The following is a 21566-nucleotide window of genomic DNA, read 5'->3' as shown; positions in this document are numbered from 1 at the left end:
TGTAATTATATCTCTTCATTATTATAACTTTCTTAGCTAATCGTGTTCTAGTGTCAACAATTCTATTTGCCAAGCCTCCATACCTATAATTATCCAGGTCACCTGATTTATTGAGTTATTTTTGAAACATTTCATTTTCTGTGAATATCACTATAAAATATGGGCCTGTTTTCAAGGTTTATTGAAAAACTCCTCCTTTTTTTTAATCAGTAAATAGGGATTAGTAATCGCTACTGAAATCATTGTGGCAGATGTGTGTATTACTGTTTGGATTACTTTTCTGTAAGGCTTTTTGTCTTTTCCTAAAAAGAAAAAATAAAACATTTCTCACAGTACAATGTACATGCATTCCTAAAGGTCATTCTCCTAACTATTGTTTAGACTATCCTAAATATTCTTCTTTCTTTCTCATGTTTACTTTTATTGCTTGTGAAATGCCAGCTCCCTGTTACTCAGTTTGTGTTTATTCTGTATTAGTATCTTTAGGCACAACCTAATCTCAGGAAATGTATGACCATTGTGCTGTCTATTGACTTTGTACAACAGAGCTACAGCTATTAAACTGCAGTTGTTAAGCTAACTTGATTACCAGAAGTTTCTGCTTTCCGCTTACCACAGATTTACCTCCTAATAATTAGATTGATTCCTATTATTTAAATGCAGGTTTGTATGATCTCTTGTATGTTAATGACAGATGTGTTCACATTTTAAGCAAAATTCTGACTAACGCAGATCATACTTTCATACTAGAAAAGAACAGAGAGGCAGAAATGAGATGAAAAGACATCTTGTCTGTCAGTGCTGCCTTCTTTTCTATGATCTGTATGAGGGAGGAGAGAGCAAAAAGTAAAGTTTCAGAATGTTTACATAACCTGCATTCAACTTGTCCAGTCCAGCAGCAACTCCAATACAACTGTAAGTATGATTTATTTTTTACTCCTAGCACACACATAATATTAAAAAAAAAAAAAAAGTAAGAATGATTGTGGTCTCAATTTGCAATTGCTGTTGCTTTTGTATTAATTTTCCTACTTAGTTAAATTTTAACTGAAACAAAATGTATTATTGTGATTTTAGTGTTTCATTAGAGGCCCATAGATTTATTAGTGTTTCATCAACCCACCAAAGTCATTATGGTTGCAAGGTTAGGCTTCAGCATTGGTAGAAATCATAGATTCTGTACTTTTCTGTGCTTATAAATTAAAAGATTTTTTTTTTGTTACAACCATTTGCTTGGATTCATTGCCTTATTTTCTGGGTTAGAGCCCAAACAATCTAAAGGGTATTGAAAGGCAGCAGTTCACCTGGTGGTTACAAACTTGTGAACATTTGTCCTTGCAAAGTAATTTTATTTTCATGTAGTATATATATCCTATGTAATATTTGCTATTTATTATATTTGCTTTATTTCATATGTATTATTGCTACATATACGTTAGTATTGTTTTCAGTGGCATGAAATCAGTAAGGTCTTACGTGGAACAGAGAACAGGCAGTGGCTGGGAGAGGCTGTTAATGAACATTGCTGTTAAGCACTGAAGATTTCCTTGCTGTTGTCCTGCCTCATCCTCAGCCCGTAACGTCAGACACATCTCGTGTTCTCTGAATCAGTGCCTGCTTACAGCAGACCAAGAACCCAGCACCTTGCGTCCTTCCCTGTTACGTCTGTGATGAAAGTGATGAGCTCTGGCGTTGCTCTAACTTTGGAGGTAAATGGTGAAGGAGCACCGTGTGCTGCTGCTTCGTGGCACTGTCACAAAAAGGACCGCAAGCCTTGCAAGCTGAGATTCATTCTATCGGCTGTAAGAGCTCATGGAGGAGGTGTAAGTTTCAAAGCATCCATTTAAAAAAATAAGGGGTGGGGAAGGAACCTGTGGAATTATGGGTGGTAATCCTAGTTTGGGTAACTGGAAAGGCCCTAAAACAGCAACTAAAATCACCGTAGTAGGTGATGCTATGAACATGCGCAGGATCCCATATGGACTTCTTGAGAGCAAGCCATCCCGGACTGATTAAATCTCCGGTGGCAGCCGCTCATTCACTGTACCGCAGGACCTGCCCACAGGCACGGCCGCCCTCGGCGAAAAGTTCCGCGTTGCCCCGCAGCGGGGCGGAGCTGCGCGCTCTGACGGGCTGGGCTGTGGCGCCCCCTCCCGGTTCGGTTTCGGGGCGAGGCCTGGGAGGGAGCTGCGCGGGCCGCCATCTTCCTGTCACGTGACGCCCCGCCGGCACTACAGTTCCCAGCATGCACAGCGCTCACGGCAGGATCGGCTGCTTCCGCCGTGCTTTAGCGTCGTCACCCGAAATTTGAAAGTAAGTCCCATGGTGCCCCGCGGGCGCCCGCTGATTGGTCGGGCGGCAGCGCCGCGCGGTTCGAAGGTGGCGGCGGCGGGCGCTCGCAGGCGTTGGGTTGGGTCCGAGTCTCGGCTTCAGCCTGAGTCGCGCCCGTGCAGCGCGGCCGGTGCTTCTACTGTCGTCCTCGGCCCGCTCGCGTCCGGGTGTGCCATGGCCTCCCTCAGCTTCCAGAGCGGCGGCGGCTCGAAGAAGGAGAAGGAGGAGAAGGGCAAGAACATCCAGGTGGTGGTGCGCTGCAGGTAGGCGCGGCGAGCCCCGGGCCCGAGGGAGGGGAGCTGCGCGGGGCGTGCTGATGCTGCTCCTGCTGTTGCCGAGGCGCTCCGAGCCGCGTGGCGCGGGAGAGTCAGGTCGGGTCGGCGATCCTCCAGGGCGAGCTGCGGCTCCGTGCGGGACGGGTCGGCGTCTGCTGAGCGGTGACTATCCGGTGTGAGGCTGTGTAGGACGGGTAAGGGCAGCTAAACGACAGGTAGCGTAGGTAACGATACCGTGTTCTAAATTGCCTTCGCGAGGTTTCTTTGTGCCATCGGTACGGACGCTGGCTTACCCGTTGTTGCTGGCGCCTCTCGCTGGGAGGTTGTACTTGAACAAATGCACGCTGAAAATAACAATGAAAAGCAGCGTTCGCTTTTATTCTTGCCATGTTAGTAAGAAGGTGCTGGAATGGGCGTTAGGAAGCTGGTGTAAGTGTTGGTGAAAGGTGAGGATATTGCAAAAGACGAACGATTTTGAAGAGTTGTACTTGAAACATTGTCGAGCAATTGGCTTCTTTTCCATCTGTCCAGTGCTGCATCGTTCTGCTGCAACTTTGCTGTGTATTGGTGTCTATTCGATTAAGATTGTGTTGTGCACTATAGCAGCATCAGGATTGTATGGAGCAGTGTTTTGCTTTTGTTGTGACTGATACTTTGGAGCAGCAAAAGCTCCTTCCATCTCTCTTCTGCAGCACTCGAGTTCTACTCACTTTGCACATCAACGGATGCAATTGTCTCAGTGGCCCCTAATTTGCTTCTGAAGCCTGATGGTTCAAAAACCTTAAGCCACTGTCACTGTGTTTCAATAAAACATGAGTTTGAAACTTTTGAATGTGTACACTGCTGTGTGTTTAAAGGTCCCTTCCAACTTAAGCTATTCTATTATTCTGTTGTATATTAATGTTCTTTCTATACCTTAAGGGAATGAACCTGTCACCAAATGCCATTGCAGCATGCCAAGTTGCTGCTTACCTTGGCACTTGCTCTAGTTTAACTGAATTGCCCCTTAATCACGAGGTGATTATAAGGCCATTTCTGCAATTCTCTGGTCTGCATTCATCTGGTTCTCTGTTACACTGCTGCAAAGCAGGCTACAGTTACTGTTCAGCTTTTTGCTATTTTAGAAGTAGCAAAGCCAAAGCCATAACTTCCTCCTGTGAACAAGATGGTTGTAATCATCAGCTGTCACCACAGCAGCCTGACTCCATTCACTGTCTTGTGCTGAAGCATCAAGTGGCCTATCTAGAATCTAACACTTCAGTCTCAGTGCTACCATGAGGAGGAAATGTCAGCCACAACAGTGAGGAGTTCCTGTATGGGTAACAGCTCAGTAACACTGCGGAATGAAATATAAAAACACATAGCATGTGATTTTATTTTATTTTATTTTTTGTGAGGGTTACTGTTGATTACTGTTGATGCTCCTATAAGGAAAATTTTATGTGCCACATTTGGATTAACCCAGTGATAAAAGAAAATACTGAACTTTTTTTCTTTTATCTCTATTAAACTTTACTTAAAAATGTGAATAAAAAGGTGCATGGGCTTCTTGTCCCCCAAACCCAAAGGCATTATTTTCTGCCCTATAAAATTCTATTCAGAATTCACAGATTCTATTCAAGTGTGTCAGGATTATAAAGATTCCAGCATTGCTGTCTACTGTTCTGCTAGTTGTGGGCTGTATTAGCATGTCTGGTGCTTAGGGAGTTGTCATTCATGAGAGACGTGTGGGCTGCACTGGGCTGCACTGTTTGTCTAAGTGGAAAAATAGGGAACTTCTGAAGTGCATTGATTTGGTTCGCTATTACTTTAACTATTGTACATACAGTTTTCCTTTTCTCAAGGTGCTTATTCATACAACTCTTTGCAGCATTTAATTGCTCCCCTCACTCACTGGTTAAATAAATATAGCAAAAAAGACTTAACTGCAAGTTAAATATGCATGCAGATAAGCAGTCATAAATGTATTTCTGGACCCTATTATTGTTTAAAAAAAAAAAAAGACAACAACAAACAGCTAACCATGTAAATGCATGAAAAGCTATAGATGGTTATTTGTCCTGGCAAATAGAAGGAGAACGATGTCTGAAAAGCAAGTTGTCAGTTTTCCTTAAACAAATATAAAGCTTTTAACTTAAATCAGTTAATGTTCCTTTTGCTCAGTTATCATTTTGTGGATTCTTAAATCATAGAATCATAGAGTGGCCTAGGTTGAAAAGAACCACAATGATCATCTAGTTCCAACCCCCTGCTATGTGCAGGGTCGCCAACCAGCAGACCAGGCTGCTCAGAGCCACATCCAGCCTGGCCTTAAATGCATCCAGGGATAGGGCATCCACAACCTCCTTGAGCAACCTGTTACAGTGCGTTGCTACCCTCTGTGTGGAAAAATTTCCACTTAGTATCTAACCTAAACCTCCCCTGTCTGAGTTTAAAACCATTCCCCCTTGTCCTATCACTATCCACCCTTGTAAACAGTCATACCCCATACTTTCAAATATTGGAAGGCCACAATGAGGTCTCCGCAAAGCCTTCTCTTTTCCAAGCTAAAAATCCCAGTTCCTTCAACCTTTTTTCACAGAAGAGGTGCGCCAGCCCTCTGATCATCTTAGTGGCCTTCCTCTGGACCATTTCATGTTCCTGTTAGCAATTGTATTAATTTGATACTCTTCTGCTTTTAGGCCTTTTAATGCCTCGGAACGTAAAGCAAACTCCTATGCTGTTGTAGACTGTGATCAAGCGCGAAAAGAAGTTAGCGTTCGCACTGGAGGAGTCACAGACAAGATGTTAAAAAAGACTTACACGTTTGATATGGTAACTGCTTGTCAAGCTGGAGACTTGTAGATGTAACCCAGCAAATTTCTCTTAATAGAGTCTGATGTCTGCACTGTGCAATATGTTACTGTACTGGTAAATAGGACATGTTGTCTTTGCTCTGACAGGTTTTTGGAGCTCAGGCAAAGCAGATTGATGTATACCGGAGTGTTGTGTGTCCCATTTTGGATGAAGTTATCATGGGCTATAACTGTACAGTGTTTGCGTAAGTACCCCAGTAATTATTATTAGAAAATTTCACTTTAATTTTTGTTTCTTGTTTACATCTTAATTTTTCATTCTTAACAGCTATGGCCAAACTGGTACTGGTAAGACTTTCACGATGGAAGGGGAACGGTCACCCAACGAGGAGTACACTTGGGAAGAGGTATGTTTTTATTCATGAAGTTTCTCTTGTAACTGTACTGTGTAATACAGAAGTAGATATTGCAGAAAGCTAAAGACAGCCTAAAGTTGATTTCTTTCAAACGCTGAAGCTGACTTCTGGTAAACATTAGTAAATTAACGAGTTTTCTCATTACTTATGAAAACTAGAACTTTACATCATTAATGCATACATACAAATCTTAGCAATAATTGCACAGAAAATAATCTTTATTCAATGTATTTTTGTCTGTATCCATTAGACCAACGGAATGTAGCTAAAATTTGCCACTACTTCACTTCTTCCCCTGACTATTTTTGTACATCTATATATGTATTTTTTTTTTCCATTTCAATCTATAGGATCCATTAGCAGGTATAATACCTCGTACATTGCATCAAATATTTGAAAAACTCACAGAGAATGGCACTGAATTTTCAGTGAAAGTCTCTCTTTTGGAAATATATAATGAGGAGCTTTTTGATCTTCTGAATCCTGCTCCTGATGTTGGAGAAAGACTGCAGATGTTTGATGACCCCCGAAACAAGGTGAGTGCAGTCTTCCAAAATCTGTTATATGAAGACTTCTGGAACAGTTTGAAGAGGTAGAATGAACATGTCTTCTTTTTTGACAGAGAGGTGTAATTATTAAAGGTTTAGAGGAGGTAACTGTACACAACAAAAATGAAGTCTATCAGATCCTGGAAAGGGGTGCAGCAAAGAGAACAACTGCAGCTACTTACATGAATGCATATTCCAGGTACAAATCTTGCGTATTTCAGAAACTTTTTTTGTTAATGTTCTATTAAACTGGATTTTACTGAAGAAGGAAAAATTGTTGAAGCCAGTGTAAGCCTTACCTGATATTGAGATTATATATTATAGTTTGTTGCCACATATAGATTAGGAAAACATAGCAAGAAACTTTTTCTTGCATTCCGCGGGTTGATGTATTCTAGTACATGTATGAAGAGGTATCGTAAATTATGGAAGTCTCTCATCTTAAAAAGCTGTTGCTGTCAGAAGATGTGATTACAAGAGCTCTTGTTTCAAGGCTGCATACTATTTTAAATATACAATTAAAATGGTAGTCCTGAAATTCCACCTATCCAGGTGCAGTGTGAGAGGTAGAATATTCTTAGTCTGATGTGTAGAATATTGGAATTTATTAATAACTCTAAATTAAGCAGCTAGCTTTATCAAAGCTTTATATTTCTATGGAAACAAAAGTCTGATGGATATCATTGAAGTATACTGTATGTTTAAGCGTGGGATAAATGATCTCTACAGTAAATATTGATGATGTTTAGCAGATACACCTGTGTGAGAGAGATGATTGTCTTTGTTCTAGCTATTATGGGGTATTATTGGTTTATTGTTGTCTTTTCTTCCTGGTCCTGTTCACTGGAAAAAATCTAGGCATAAGTGTCTGAAGTGTCCCTTCCTCTCCTCACCACCAATAGGCAACAATATAATTAGGATTCTGAATCTGAACTTACAAAACAATGTTCAAATCTGTTTCTAATAGAATAATGCTAGCTTCTGAAAATGTACAAGATGTGTTGTGGAAGTCAGGAATAAGAATAAGGGATTTTTGTATGGCAATGCAGGCTATGTCATATGATTGCAGCTCACAATCAGATTCTGGTAGACGTGTTAGTCAAAAATCTCAGTATTTATTACTGACTTCTCATTCTTGAACTGCAGACTTCATGTTTGTCATTGTGAGCAAGTAGGTTTCAAGCTGCCGTAACTTCTATGGTTTACTGTATGTCTCAGCTTCCTATTGTGAAAGCTGTGAAAGAAATAATCTCACGCTAATGTGTTTTTTTTTTTAACTTAATAAATGTTTTGAATGAAAACTAAATTGAATTTCTACATCTTTAATATTGGATTCCGATTCTTGCTGATTTTTAGTCTGTATAAAGTACTAAATTTCCTAATCTCATGTTCTGTAAAACTGTTCCTATTGTACTGGCTACAAAAACTGCAAGCCAGTTTTCTTGAAGTATCTATGAATAGAGAACGTAGAAGTATCAACATCAAATATTTCTGTTGGCTTCACTTGATAGATGCATCAATGAAGCAACTGGTTGAAGTTTGATTGGTATTCTAGCCTGCTAGATTATGATTTCCTTACCTGTATAGAGACAAAAATAGACAATTTTTATTGTATTGGAAATGTGTAAGTTGCAATTAATTGGGTGCATTTATTCCTTATAAAGAGCACTGATAACTAACCTGGAGTAATGTCTCGTAGAAAGCAGATAATTTGGCTTAAAGAATGTTTGTCTGAAATTGAATTCTTTTATAGCCGTTCGCACTCCGTATTTTCAATTACTATCCATATGAAAGAAACCACAGTAGATGGAGAAGAACTTGTTAAAATTGGGAAGCTAAACTTGGTAAGTATTTGAATTAAATGTCATTGACAGTACTAAAGTAATGAACTAAATAATGTAACCTCATTCTCTCGAGAATTAAACACTTATAAGGGCAAGGAAATCATCATTTTTCTGAGCAATGTGAACTGTTTGTCATTCTTAGAAATGTCTGTCTCGTTCATCACTCCTACAATCTCCTGAACAAATACGCGTGTTAGTTCATGCATGTTGTGTTCTGCAACAGAGCAAGCATTCTTTGTGGTGATTTGAGATAGAAGCATATGTCTTTCCTCTTTCAGGTTGATCTTGCAGGAAGTGAGAACATTGGTCGATCTGGGGCAGTTGACAAAAGAGCTCGTGAAGCTGGAAATATCAATCAGTCTCTCCTGACTCTGGGAAGAGTTATTTCTGCTCTAGTAGAAAGAGCCCCACATATCCCATACAGGGAATCTAAACTCACAAGAATCCTTCAAGATTCTCTTGGAGGACGAACAAAAACATCAATAATTGCCACAGTTTCTCCTGCATCTATAAATCTTGAGGTAAATTTTAGGAATAGGTATTCAGATTAAATGTTTGTGGGTGTTTGTTTTGTTTTGTTTTTTTTTTCCAAAAATATTTTCTCCTCAGCTTAACCTCTAATGTTCTATCTGATTACCACAGGAAACACTGAGTACACTAGAATATGCCCACAGGGCAAAGAACATATTGAACAAGCCTGAAGTTAACCAGAAGCTGACCAAAAAAGCTCTTATTAAGGTAAGCTAGACATATTTATTTGATTACTGTAAAGACAGAATACATTTGATTCTTCTAATTCCTGCATAGGAGAAATTATGTTATGAAACTATGGGGAAATTGGCTACCAGAAGCACATTTCTGAGGTGATTTTAATCACTGAGGGGATGCTTTACTAAGCTACTCTGCTGGTACACTATTAAACACTGTGCAAATACTGAAGCTATTGCTAAAACTAGAGCTGGAGACAGTGTGATTGCTATTATCTATGACTGTGTACGGATTACCTGTTCACCAGATAGTGAAGACCTACTAAGTAACAGTAGATTTTTTTTTTTTGCTGGATTTCTCTATTAGCAGCTTAATTCTCTAGAAAATACTTAAACTTTAACAAACTTGTCAGTAAATATGAATGAAAAGGCCCTATGAAGAACATGAATGCTATTAAAGAAGCTGCAATTCCCAATATAAACTGTTAAATGGAATAAAGAATAATTTGAATAGGAAGTTTCAATGCTCTACATGTGTCCAATGGTTTGAATTTAGTCTGTGCTACACTGAACTTATTTGGACACAGAAGTGAAACACTAGATTCTGGAACATCCTTCTGTGCTTGTGGAAAACTTCCATATAATTCCATCTTTGAGACATCTGTTGAATATTTATACTTCATTTTCAAAGTTCTCCTGAAGTTGAAATGTGGTTATTTCTTGATGCAGGAATATACTGAAGAGATTGAGCGTCTGAAACGAGACCTTGCTGCTACACGTGAGAAAAATGGCGTCTATATTTCCCTTGAAAATTTTGAGTACGTCTTCAGGATTGCTATAAAATGTCTAACAGCATATGTTGTTCCCATCCTTAAACAGAAACGTTTCCAGTTCTATTTTCTTAAGGCTAAGTTAGGAAGATTTAACTGACCAGTTACTTTCTTCTTTAGCAATTAGTTATTACACAAATAGAAGCCTATGAAATATGCTTGCACTGAGAACTTCATTTGTGGAATTTGCCTCAAGCAAAACGAGCATGCATCTTTTTTAATATCTTATTTGCTCTATCAGCTTATATATAAATTTCTATTTTAAACTTTCTGTATGAACAAGTCTTCTCTCAAAGCAAAATAAGCTGTCTTTAATCCTGTCTGCGTTAATTGAAAATTCTAATGCTGAAGTCAACAATACTTCTTGAAATGACAAAACATGCAGCATGAGACCAATAGCTGATCTAGAAATGAGCTTTATTACTGTTATTGTTCTTATTAATCTTTGCTTTAGAGCCCTGAATGGAAAGCTGACGGTTCAGGAAGAACAAATTGCAGAGTATATTGACAAAATCACTGTCATGGAGGAAGAGATGAAAAGAGTAAGTGCCACTTCTCAGTGCGGTTTAAATCCCCTGAATAAAGAGAAGATGTCTTGAGGGAAGAAAGAGAGTTGTTTGAACAATGATAGCTTGAAAAAATTTTGGTCTTAAATGTCCTCAGTAATTAGTTGGTGGAATTTTCTAATTCTAGAAGTTAAGAATTTCAGATACTATATATGAAATTGCAGATTGCAATATTGATTTAAAAAAAAAACAAAAAACTTTCAATGTTTAAAACTTTGAATATTCTTTGAATTTTCAGCAAAAATCTTCTTGTAAAAGAGCATAATCTCAGTTGGAGTTATCTGCTTAGAAGCAAAGAATGGGGGGGGAGGGTGATGATGAGCTCCCACTAACAAATTAAGAATATGCAGAAAATTGGGAAATTTCTCTTAAATGGACTATGTAACTAGTCTGTAAAAACAAGCTTACCTATTGATCAGTTTTACTGATTATTCCTCGTTCTATCAGCTTATATTTGTTTAGTGGGGATTCCTTCATTGTGATATAACGAATGTTGGCCTTATGACTTGAATAGGGAAGTGAAGGATTTTCACAATAAAAACAGTTTTGGATTGTGATGTTTTCAGTAAATAAAGACTCTTCTAGCCTCTAGTCAGACTTAAAATTTCTGATTCTTACAGCTGAAATCGCTGAAACTTGCTTGCTTATGTAGATGACAAACTGCTTTCTAGTATTGTGACGTAACTAGGCATATATGATGAATTGCAGTTGAGCTTGCAAAGAGCAATGTTACTGTATTGATGTTTGTCTTACACTGTAGGTAACTGAACTGTTCACAGTTAATAAAAACGAACTTGAGCAGTGTAAAACAGATCTAGAAATCAAGGAGAAGGAACTGGAAGAAACACAGAAAGATCTGCAAGAAACCAAAGTTCATCTGGCTGAAGAAGAATATGTGGTTTCAGTTTTGGAAAATGCTGAACAAAAACTTCATGGCACAGCTAGCAAGGTTATCACTCTCCTGGCTAATTGTAACAATAACTTCCTCTGTTTAAGGGTTCAGCAATCTGTTCAAAGATGTCTTTGTCACTAAAGGATGATGTGAGAGTGACAAAAATGAATTTAAGGTTTAAAAAGTATGATTGATTCTTTGACTATTATAGTGAGGAGCCACTTAGAGATTGCAGGGCTTCCTCTGTGAAAGTGTTAACCTGTGTATCTAACAGCAAACTGTCAGTCTGAAACTGGCTTTTCATAAGGGTTTCAGTGCTTTGCAGTATCGATTGTTATGAGTTGTTTTGCAGAATAACTAGTTTACCTGACTAGACACTTAAGCCTGACCCTAAAACAGAGTAAGTTATGCATAACTAGAGTAGAGAAATTGCAAGAAGCAAGGGACATGTGCAATAATACTCACTGAGTAACTGAAACCATTGCCATGTCTCTATATTTTAGAGGGTATTTAGGGGCTTTTTTGATGTGTTTATGACTGGTCTTAATTTTCAAAACAGACTTGATAGAGTCCTGCTATTTAAAGGGCAAGGTGATTAATCCTGTGTCTTTAGTCAATATGAAAAGTTCTTTCTATTCAGGTTCTTGTAAGGTTGGAAGCGGGTGCTCAGTTTTGCATGTGGGTTGTGGAATGTTTGTGTGAGATAAATGGGTAGAGAAATCATTTACACTAGCTACAAAACCAAATTTCCACTATACTTTCATATTCTAAATTATCACAGAGGTAATACTGGAAATCACTTGCTTTCAGTACAATTTAAAATATTTACTGTCAAATCTTTCAGAAAATTTGAAGCTACTGGGAATTTCTTGGTTACTGTTCTATGTTCATTGTATTTTAATTCCCTGAATACTGAGTATGTTCTATTTTAATACTTGAGAGTTGGGGGCAGATGTTCTCTAGTAGGTAAATTTTTAATGTACTGAGACTGTAGATTGCACAAGATTAAGAACGGTTGTAATTTGATGTTAAAGGAAATATCTGCTTCACTTTCAACTTAGAACTAGAGTTCTTCTGAACATAAATTTATGCTTGGCTTCTGATTTAAATATCTACTGAAATAACCTTAAAAAAAATTTTAGTTGCTTAATACAGTTGAAGAAACCACAAAAGATGTATCTGGTCTCCACGCAAAACTGGACCGTAAGAAGGCTGTTGATCAGCATAATGCTGTTGTCCAAAATACATTTGCACAACAAATGACTGATTTGTTCAACAAAATACAAAATTCAGTTAATGAGAACAGTGTGAAGCAGCAACAGATGTTGATGTCTTACACGCATTTTATAGGTAAGTGTAATACCTCTACATATGAAGGTCATCCTTATATTTTGCAATAGTACTATCAAAGATCAGCATTTTAAATTGGACCCATATTAGTAGAAAGATTAAGCATTATTTTAAACAATGTAGTGATTACATAATAATGTGTCTCGGATGGTCAGCTATGAGTAGTAAGTTTTGTAACACTTTTGATTTCTTTTGTAGGTGACATCTTGTCTACCAGTTCTTCAGCAGCTAATATTCTTACATCAGTTGTATCAGCATCTTTTGCCTCTCTTAAGGAATTGGTGTCCACAGAAGTTTCCTGCATGTCTGAAAAAGTATTACAACACGAGAATCTGTCACTCGATCATAAAGCTGAGCTACTGAGATTAATTGTTAGTAAATTTACATACTCTCTTTTTATTTGAGGTATATGAAATTGTCCTCAATCAGAAGAGGTGCTATAAACTTTTTTTTTTTTTCCTGATGCTCTGTTTCAACACTTGGCCATGATTATGTCCCTCTTTCCTTCTCATCCCAATACGAGCTGTAATGTGCTGTACAGCAAAAGCTAACTGCAGAGCACGTAGACCTTTCTTATCTATATGAATAGCTTCTTAGAAAAGTACTGAAGAGACTTACATATTTTGTTTTACCTTTTTTTCCTATTGTTCTTTCTAGGAGGAGCATGCGTCAGGATTAGGAAGCGCATTAAATAGCTTGACACCAATGGTAGAATTTGTCCTGGGCCTAAACTGTCAGTTTCAGACTAACATGAGAAAATATTCAGCTGTGGCTGATAAGGTAGTACACAGATTTTTTTCTCTTTTATGTAACTTGCATATATTCCCTTTTCTGCAGTGCTAGTGTTTTCATGCCTGGTTTGGCTTTATCTCCTTTATTCTGTCACTTATGTTGTTTTACTTTATAGCTTTTTCTTTCAGGCTTCCATTTCTGTGTGTTGTGTTCCTTTGCTACCTATATTGGCACAGCTGCTCACCTAAATGCTGCAGACAAATGATAAAATGTAGATACCTAAAGCTATGTATAACAGATATTTGATAATATTTTTTGTATAGTCTCTACTGTATTATAGAAGTCTGAAACAGCTGACTTAAATGAGTTCTATCACTTCAAATTTCTCCTGCTATTGTATTGGACTTTATTTCGTAGTTATTTTCATTATGGGGAATGTGGTAGTGTACAATAACGATATACATAGACAGTGCTACATTTATAAAAGTCCTATGCTTGATTTTATTTGTCTACACTATCACAGAATCATAGAATTAGCAAGGTTGGAAAAGACTTCCAAGATCATCCAGCCCAACCATCCGCCTACCACCAATATTTCTCACTAAACTATGTCCCTCAGTTTAACATCTATACATTTCTTGAACGCCTCCAGGGATGGAGACTTCACAACCTCCTTAGGCAATTATGTTTTAAGTCTTTGAACTGCAGTTCCACTCTTTCATTCTCTCCATGTTTGTCAATTACTTCTCATCTGAAATAAATTCACTTCATCTAGAGGCTGTCTGCTGGTTTTCAAGCTTTAACAGTAACAAGTCTTACAAGCTGTTGCTTCTTACTCTGGTCTTAGTCAAGTATGTTAAGTCCTATTGTCTACTTTGCATGCTGAATTTTGTTTAGGAAAGCCCATACTAAGTGCCTTTCTGTTACTTCAGAATGTTCTGCATGTTATTTGCTACCATTTACTCGCTATACTTTACTTGCCTTTGACAGTTTTTGTGAAGTAAAGGTTTCTTCTCCCCTCTCTTGCCCATTATGCTACAGATAAGTATCCAGTTCTTATCTAATAACGAACATTTAACTTAGAATAAACTTCTGGTTTTGTTTTTTTTTTTTTAAAGATGGAAGGTCATAAAAAAGAAATGGATACCCTCTTTGAAGATCTTTCTCTTACTTTGAAAAAATTACAGGAAGAAACAGCTAATGTTCTTGCTCAGCTTCAGAATGATTGTGAAAATTTAAGAGAAGAAGTGGAAATGACAAGACTAGCACATACAAAGGTACCCTTAGAGTAAAGAGAAATTGTAGTGTCACATGTTATTTAAATTCTCTAGCATGGTATTTGTTTCAGAAGCAATGGTGGGACAGTGGCTTGGTGATCCTGATTCTTTTCAACTTCTGTTGTGTGACATTAGGTATCTTATGTAGGAAAGTAACAAGAATTACCCTTGCTATGAACACATCCAGTTTATATGTCTTCACGTAAATCTCCAAAGGCAAAGTGTCTGTCATCTATAGAAAAAATGTAACTTAAGCTTTAGAATAATAAAGCTGTACTGTGTTATATCTTTCTTGAAAAATATGGCTTTTCTTAACAGAGTGCAGCTGAGTTAATGTCCTCACTACAAAGACAGCTTGACCTGTTTGCTCAAGAGACTCAGAAGAACTTAGCTGATGTACTGGCAAAAAATGGAAGCTTGAAGACCACCATCACTGCTGTGCAAGAAAATGTTCACCTGTAAGGAACTGATTACTTTTGGTATGAACTGATGCAACATGTGTTAAAATCCACCTTTCAAAAATGTCTGAATTGTTACACATCTGTTGTTGCAGGAAAACTACAGACCTAGTCAGCAGTACAGCTTCTAATCACAGCAGATTTCTTGCATCTATGGATAATTTTTCTAAGGAGCTCAGGATTATAAATGGTGAAAACAAGAGGATGCTGGAAGATTCCACTGACCACTGTCAGCAACTTCTCATCAATCTCAGAAATGTGTCTCAGGATGCTGATAAATGTGCTGAACTTACAATTGCTCAGATAGCCAGCTTTACCGATCAGCAGCTATCGTCCTTCAGGGATGAAAAACAACAGTTTATGTGTTTTCAAAAGGTACCTGTAGCTATTATAGTCTAATGCAATGTTTGGAGACAAACTTCTACAGTAGAATTCATAGGGGAAAATTCTTAACTATAATCAGTACAAAATGGAGGCTTGATCACAGCAGACTCATGCTAATAAATGCATTATGATGGAATAAAAAAGCTTAACTTGAGTAAGAGTTCGAACTAGCAGTGCAAATAACTTAAAATGTGTCTTGAGTAATCCCATGTGGCTAACTTCCATCTGTACTTTTAAGCTTTTTACTACTTGTCGCATGTAGCTCTAATTCTAAAGCTTAATTACAGGTAGTGTCTCGGGGAGATTTAGACAGAGATGAAATATAGGCTGTAATGAAACAGACAAGTCCAATTTGTTTTGCTAACTTTAAGAAAGTTAAAGTGCTTAAGGCATTTGTAGTCTTGGGAAAGGTGCTCTTTTAACTATTATACTTACTGAAAACTTCAGGCACTTCCTTACAGTGGGAAGGACAAAGTATGTTGTGTTTGTTTGTTTGTTTGTTTTTTCTCTTTGTCCTCTAGAAATGTATAAAGCTTCTAGTACTGTTAGGATTTTATCACTTTCCCTTAAAAATCCTAATTTAATGAAGTGTTATGAGTAGACACATAAGAATTCTGTTCTGAACCAGGTGGCATCATTTTTATTTTGAAGAGTAGCTTTCTGAAATGATCATACTTTCTAAGAAACTGACTCTTCTTCTGAAGATAGTTCTCGAAATGAGAATGTAAAATTGGCACTGAAACTTCTCAATTTGAGGTCTCACAATTGTTTCGTTTTAGATCATGTCACTAACCATGCACCCACATCTTAGAAAAGAGGCCATAACCTTAACTTTCCTGTTAACTTGATGTTTTGTGCTTTGTTTTTTTTTTTTCTCTTGTTGTTGTTTGTTCTAGAAAAACAGAGAAAACTGTGATAAAGCAATAGCTGAAATTGCCGACCAAATTGATACTCAGAAAAGTGCTGAGGAGAAGGTACTAAATATCCTTCTTGATCAAATGAAAGTTGATCAGGGGGTACTTCTAGAACAGAAGCTGAAACTTAATGAAGAAGCACAGCATGGACTGGCGCAGGTTAATGGTTTCCTGAAAGAAGATCTTAAAGTGGATATTCCAACAGGTATTTCAAGTAGGGCAGGAGTCAATCTTGTGGACAGCAATCTGAGTGGTGGAGTCTGTATTCAGAGGTTGATAGGAACATAATACGGCTGGCCATCTTGCACTTTTTTTTTCTTGACTGAAGAAAGTGTGACTTCTGTATTGAGTTAATGTAAAACTGATCTGTAATTAAAGCAGTTGCTTTATGTGTTTAATAGTACCTTTCATTTGTATACCATCTGCATTAAAGGGACAACTCCACAGAGAAGAGACTACTCTTATCCAGTCACACTGGTGAAAACAGAACCCAGGGAACTTCTACTGGAACAACTGAGGCAAAAGCAATTAACGCTTGATGCTATGCTAAACAGTGTGATACAGGAAGTGGAGGGGAATGCAGATGAGGTATGCATATGAGTTACAAACATGTCAGTGAAGATTTCATATCTCTAAAGAGTTTTGTGTTTTGTTTTGTTGTTTTTTTTTTAATCTCTGTGGAAAGTTGACCAGAAACCCAGCACTGTTACAGCCTTTCTGCGTGGTACTTGGAGTTGCATGCTGAGCTTCTGAGAAACTGTCTTGAAAAACAAGGGAAGACCTTAATAGTTGTTTAGAGGCTCTCATTTCTTTTTTACAAAAATATATAAAACATGGTCAGATCTATAAGAAATGCAGCACTTCCATTCGCGTAGGAAATTCAAACATTCAGTGAACTTCTCTGAATGCTTCTGTTTTAGGACCTGCTGGGAGAGGAGGAAGGGATGCAAGAATCCAGTGAAAGCCTTGGTGATGACAAGTACTTAGTGGATATAAACATAAGCTGTCACGCAAATGGGGGCATTCCCTTTTTCCAGGTAAGTTTCATAGGTATTCTAAACAGTGAAAGAAAGTTATCATTCTATAATAGGCTTGTAGTATAAAATCATTTGCTGATAGCCTTTAGTGTAGTCTCACAACTTCTTTTAATGTTGTAGAATATGCTTTGTTAAACTTCAGTTAAAATAAACATTCTAACAACCTAGAAAAATATCATGATTTGCTAGGTATATGCATTTGGTTTAATGGAAAAAATGAAATTTAATACAATACATTTTCTTAGAGATCTGATATAAGTTAGCTTTTTTGATTATTTTTTTTAATTATTATTTTTTATTTTAATTTTCTTCCTTGCTTTTGACCTTTCTCTTTCACCAATGTATTGTGGACCTGCATTATCTTAACATGCAAAACTTATCACACATTTTCTTTAAATTCCAGCACAAAAGAAGTCACAAAAAAGATAAAGAGAACAAAGCTGCAGCGATGTTGGAGAAAAACAAAACTGAAGATATGACAGAACAGCTACTTCCTAAATCTAAACTACCCTTAAGATCAGTGAACTAAGATATACATACATATATACTGCAGATTCTTATAAAATACTTTTGGTTATCTACTGAGCCATAAGTTCTCTTGCTTGTTCTGTCTCTGTATATAGTGATATATTGATGCAACATTGGATCAAAACTTGACGCGATATGTCCTGCCTTTGTTTTGTTTTTATATATGATGGCTTGCAAAGTATTAACAGTTTTAATTAAAAAAAAAAAGAAAGCAAACAAAAAACAATCTGCGGGTTATGGTGCTGTATGTTAAGCGACATATTTTTTTTATCTTGTCAAGTAATAGATTACTTTCTGCTTCTTAGTAGATTTGTAGTAGCAGGAAGGGATATGGAATAATGCTGTGTGGGTTTTTTTTTTTTTGTAAATATGTGATCTGTTTCTGTACCTGCCTTACTCTGATTCCTGTTACTATGAAGTAGATAGTTGTCTTTAGGATACTTTTAAATAAATCAGTTGATACAAGGAGTACAGATGTTTACGCATATGTGGTTTCAGTCTTAAACTTGATAACATAGCTAAAGTATTATCTCTGCAAAATAGATTCCCTGGACACCATTCAGACAAATGCTGATAGATAAAGATCAGTAATCTTGATTATGCCCTTGCACTGTGATTCTCTTAGCTAAACCACCAGGTGGACTGATTTTCTATATTTCTGTACCACTTCTTACCTGTTACTTTCTCTTCATGGGCAAAGCTAATTGCTTTTCTTTAGCAACGGATAGCAGGAGACAAAAGCTTCCCTTCCAAATGAGCAAGGCAGCAAATTTATTATTTTTTATTTTTATTGTCTTAGTACTTAGCTTATATGCCAGATCTTTCCATTATATGAAGTTTGAAACCCTAAAAGGGGTTTTGAAATCCTGTTTTGTTTGCGGAAATATTCTATTGAACTGGTAGGTATATTGTGAAATTCTGACAACAGAAACATCATGGGCGTAAGAATTTTCCAAGGCTTGGCATCTAGGTTATTGTACCGCATTCTTTAGCACTGACAAGACTTTTGTTAGTGTGATCTATCCATTTCCTAACTAAAAGCCACTTCTGCAAGTCTTTCACCCTCAATTTTCCATATAGAGTTCACACACTTATTTAACCTTTTTGAAACTACCCTTGTCCATAGCTGTTTGATTTGCCCTGGTGCGGACGCAGATTGCTTTTCTCATATTGAGAACTTTTAACAGATGTATGAATCTTTGGGACTGCTTGCTTTCTCTTTTCAGAGAGCTGTTTTCTTATATTTGCAATAATATTACGGCAGATCATTGTTTCTTTCATTGGGCCTGGTGCCTAGTGGTCACACCGAAAAGCTGAATGGGATGAAAAATTCGAGTACAGAGCCTCTCTCTGCTTCCTTGCCATGGGCTCTTCTCCCACTAGGTGGCTCTAACGCTGAAGTGTTCATCTAAACCTCCAGCACCAATTGCTAACCAGGATTTAGGAGCAGGCATTTTACCGAGGCTTTAGTTGGACATCTGTTACAAGAGCAGGTTTAAAAACTAATAATTTTATGCTTCTGCTAGAATAATCCTATATTCAAATTGGGGTGAGGGCTTGTTTAATAAAGGTGCTGCACTTTAAGAGAGATATTCAGACCTGTGTGGCTTGAGCTTTGGTGCAGGATAAATAGGTGCTTGTAGTAATTAAATGCTGAGATCTCTGTTGTGTGCGCATTCCCTAAAGTAGAAAGCAAAACCTACTTCTTTAGCTGTAAGAAACACCTCTTAACTTTGCTCACAGGGCTAAATGGATACATAGGTTTAACCCGAAGAGAGGAAATTGGTGTGATGTAGGGTAGTTTACAGAATGGTATCAATTTGGCTTGTTAGAAAGTATCGTTCGTAAGAAGTGTGGAAGCTGTTTCCACAGAACAAGTAGCAAGGTCATACCCTGACTGAGTTAGTTGTGCTGAGCTGGAGGTGGAGTTGTGGTGTGACTGGGATTGTATGTACAGCCATGTTCTAATTAACCAGGCGATTTTTCTGTCTGATTCCAGATTAGCAGCCAGGTGGGGAAGCTCTTGAATTAACATCAGAAAAAAGAAAAAAAAAAAAAACTAGGAAATATGTACAATGAATGGTAAAATGAACAGGGGAAAAAGAAGAGCTTAAGCACATGTGATATGGTAGAATGTGGAGAGACTGATAAAAAGACAATAGGAAACAATAATCAGAGCCACCAGCTTTCTCTTCAATTAAAAGTGAACAATGAAGAGACAGTGGAGGAAAGGAAATTTTTCTGCTTCCGAGCTGACAGCTGTTGTATCAGAAGCAGTTGTGTGGGACTAGAGAGGAGTGAGAAGCTACATAGTTGTTAGACTCTACCTTTCTTTGTTCTGTTAGACATCAGTCACCCTTGTAACCGTATGTTAAATGAGCAGAGGAAACAAGAGAGCCTAGAACTCTTCTATCACCTAGAACTCTTCAGGTGATAAAAGAAAATCTAAATGTAGAAGGAAATGGAAAAATATAAAAAGGCTAAAATTCCTTCTCCATCATAAAGCATTTGAAGGGGAAAAAATGAGCTCTAATCTTTTAGAACATTAAAAATGGGGGGAAAATATATAGTTGCTAAATATATACTTCTTAAATGACTGTTTATAGCCATTTGACTACTATTTTTTCTTTTCTTGTTAGAAACTACTTTTTATGGTAGAGTACTATGCTCTATAAGCTACATGCCCACACACATAGTCGCTTTATGAACTTAAATAACAATAAATCATTCCAGGTTTTGTGTTAGTAGGGTTTATACGGTGCACTATTACAGGTGGGGTGTAGACCACCTAGCAAAGTAGGCTGCTCTTGAAGGTTGAACCCAAACTCAATTCACAGCAGTACTGCTATGCTCATTCTTAAAAATGTTAAAAACTCACAACTCAATAGGAACACAGGGCAGCTAAGCGAATGTTTAGATCTCTGTGTTCACAATACATCTGAAATCAGCTTTGGTTCCTATAAGGCATGCCTGCAAGAATGAGGGCGCTTTATTACTGTGTGTGTGCCCTTCAGACATGTTAAAAAGGAGCAAATGCTCGATTCCATGTTCTCTCTTCAGGGAAAAAGCTTGAAATGAACTGCCATTTTTATAAGGGGTCTGAACAATATTTATCATGCTTATTCTGTTTCAAAAACTGTCCTATCAGATGTAGAGTGATGTGCAAAACTATATGAAAATACTCAGCTTTTAGATGGCGTAAAATTAGATTTTGTAAAGTAACGGGGATTAACTGGAGTGTGCTGTTGCTGTTTTTTTCTCTCTCCAGAATATTAAACTTACATAAATGTTTCCTTGGCTTTATTAGTTACACTTGAAATACTCCGGGGACTCTTGGCCTGTTATAACCCAACACTGTAATTCAATGAGTGAGGCGCAGTGACTGAAATGCTGAACTTGACAAGTATACTTTATTTTTTTTAATTACCAAAATGTAAGACTGAAATAAACAGTTGATGTAAAATACATTTGAGTGTTTTTTCAGAGTCTTTCTAAACATGATTGTCTACAATTGCTGATAACATAACTTTGATTATAATTTCATTCTGATAATGTTCAGAGCACTAATGCTACTACGTGAAGATTTTTTTTAATGTGAAAAAGAATTGTATTTTCATTAGCGTAAGTTAATTGAAAGAAAAAAATCTTTTCCTAGCCTAATTGACCTGGCCATTTTCTAAGT

General features: G+C 37.4%; 1 protein-coding gene across 2 annotated transcripts; it reads left to right on the top strand.

The window, feature by feature from the left end:
- Window positions 1-1797: 1797 nt before the first annotated feature.
- Window positions 1798-21351, top strand: KIF11 (kinesin family member 11). 2 transcript variants are annotated; one of them, XM_019617676.1, is made up of 22 exons: window positions 1798-1823; window positions 5288-5420; window positions 5549-5646; window positions 5730-5808; window positions 6168-6353; window positions 6440-6564; window positions 8119-8209; window positions 8488-8730; window positions 8852-8947; window positions 9646-9734; window positions 10201-10288; window positions 11073-11261; window positions 12347-12554; window positions 12753-12925; window positions 13212-13334; window positions 14405-14563; window positions 14882-15021; window positions 15117-15396; window positions 16302-16524; window positions 16753-16907; window positions 17240-17356; window positions 17760-21351. In XM_019617676.1, exons 1-22 carry the CDS (start codon window positions 1813-1815, stop codon window positions 17883-17885), a joined length of 3132 nt encoding a protein of 1043 aa, XP_019473221.1. In that variant the 5' UTR covers window positions 1798-1812; the 3' UTR covers window positions 17886-21351. The 2 variants fall into 2 exon arrangements, with proteins under 2 accessions (XP_019473221.1, XP_010712861.1); XM_010714559.3 differs by lacking the exon at window positions 1798-1823 and adding an exon at window positions 2308-2594.
- The last annotated feature ends 215 nt before the right edge of the window (window positions 21352-21566 follow it).

The sequence above is a fragment of the Meleagris gallopavo genome, chromosome 8, assembly GCF_000146605.3.
Source record: "Meleagris gallopavo isolate NT-WF06-2002-E0010 breed Aviagen turkey brand Nicholas breeding stock chromosome 8, Turkey_5.1, whole genome shotgun sequence".
In the NCBI taxonomy this organism is placed as follows: Eukaryota; Metazoa; Chordata; class Aves; order Galliformes; family Phasianidae; genus Meleagris; species Meleagris gallopavo.
The sequence above is the reverse complement of the archived record's forward strand: the minus strand, read 5'-3'. Positions and strand labels throughout refer to the sequence as shown.

What these genes read in the sequence shown, in the direction of transcription:
- KIF11 (XM_010714559.3), top strand. Translation starts at nt 2,323, where the DNA reads ATGGTGCCCCGCGGGCGCCCGCTGATTGGTCGGGCGGCAGCGCCGCGC. An exon ending in ATTTCCCTTGAAAATTTTGA is followed by an intron (nt 9,735 to 10,200) that starts GTACGTCTTCAG and finishes TCTTTGCTTTAG; the next exon opens with AGCCCTGAATGGAAAGCTGA. An exon ending in GTGCAAGAAAATGTTCACCT is followed by an intron (nt 15,022 to 15,116) that starts GTAAGGAACTGA and finishes CTGTTGTTGCAG; the next exon opens with GAAAACTACAGACCTAGTCA.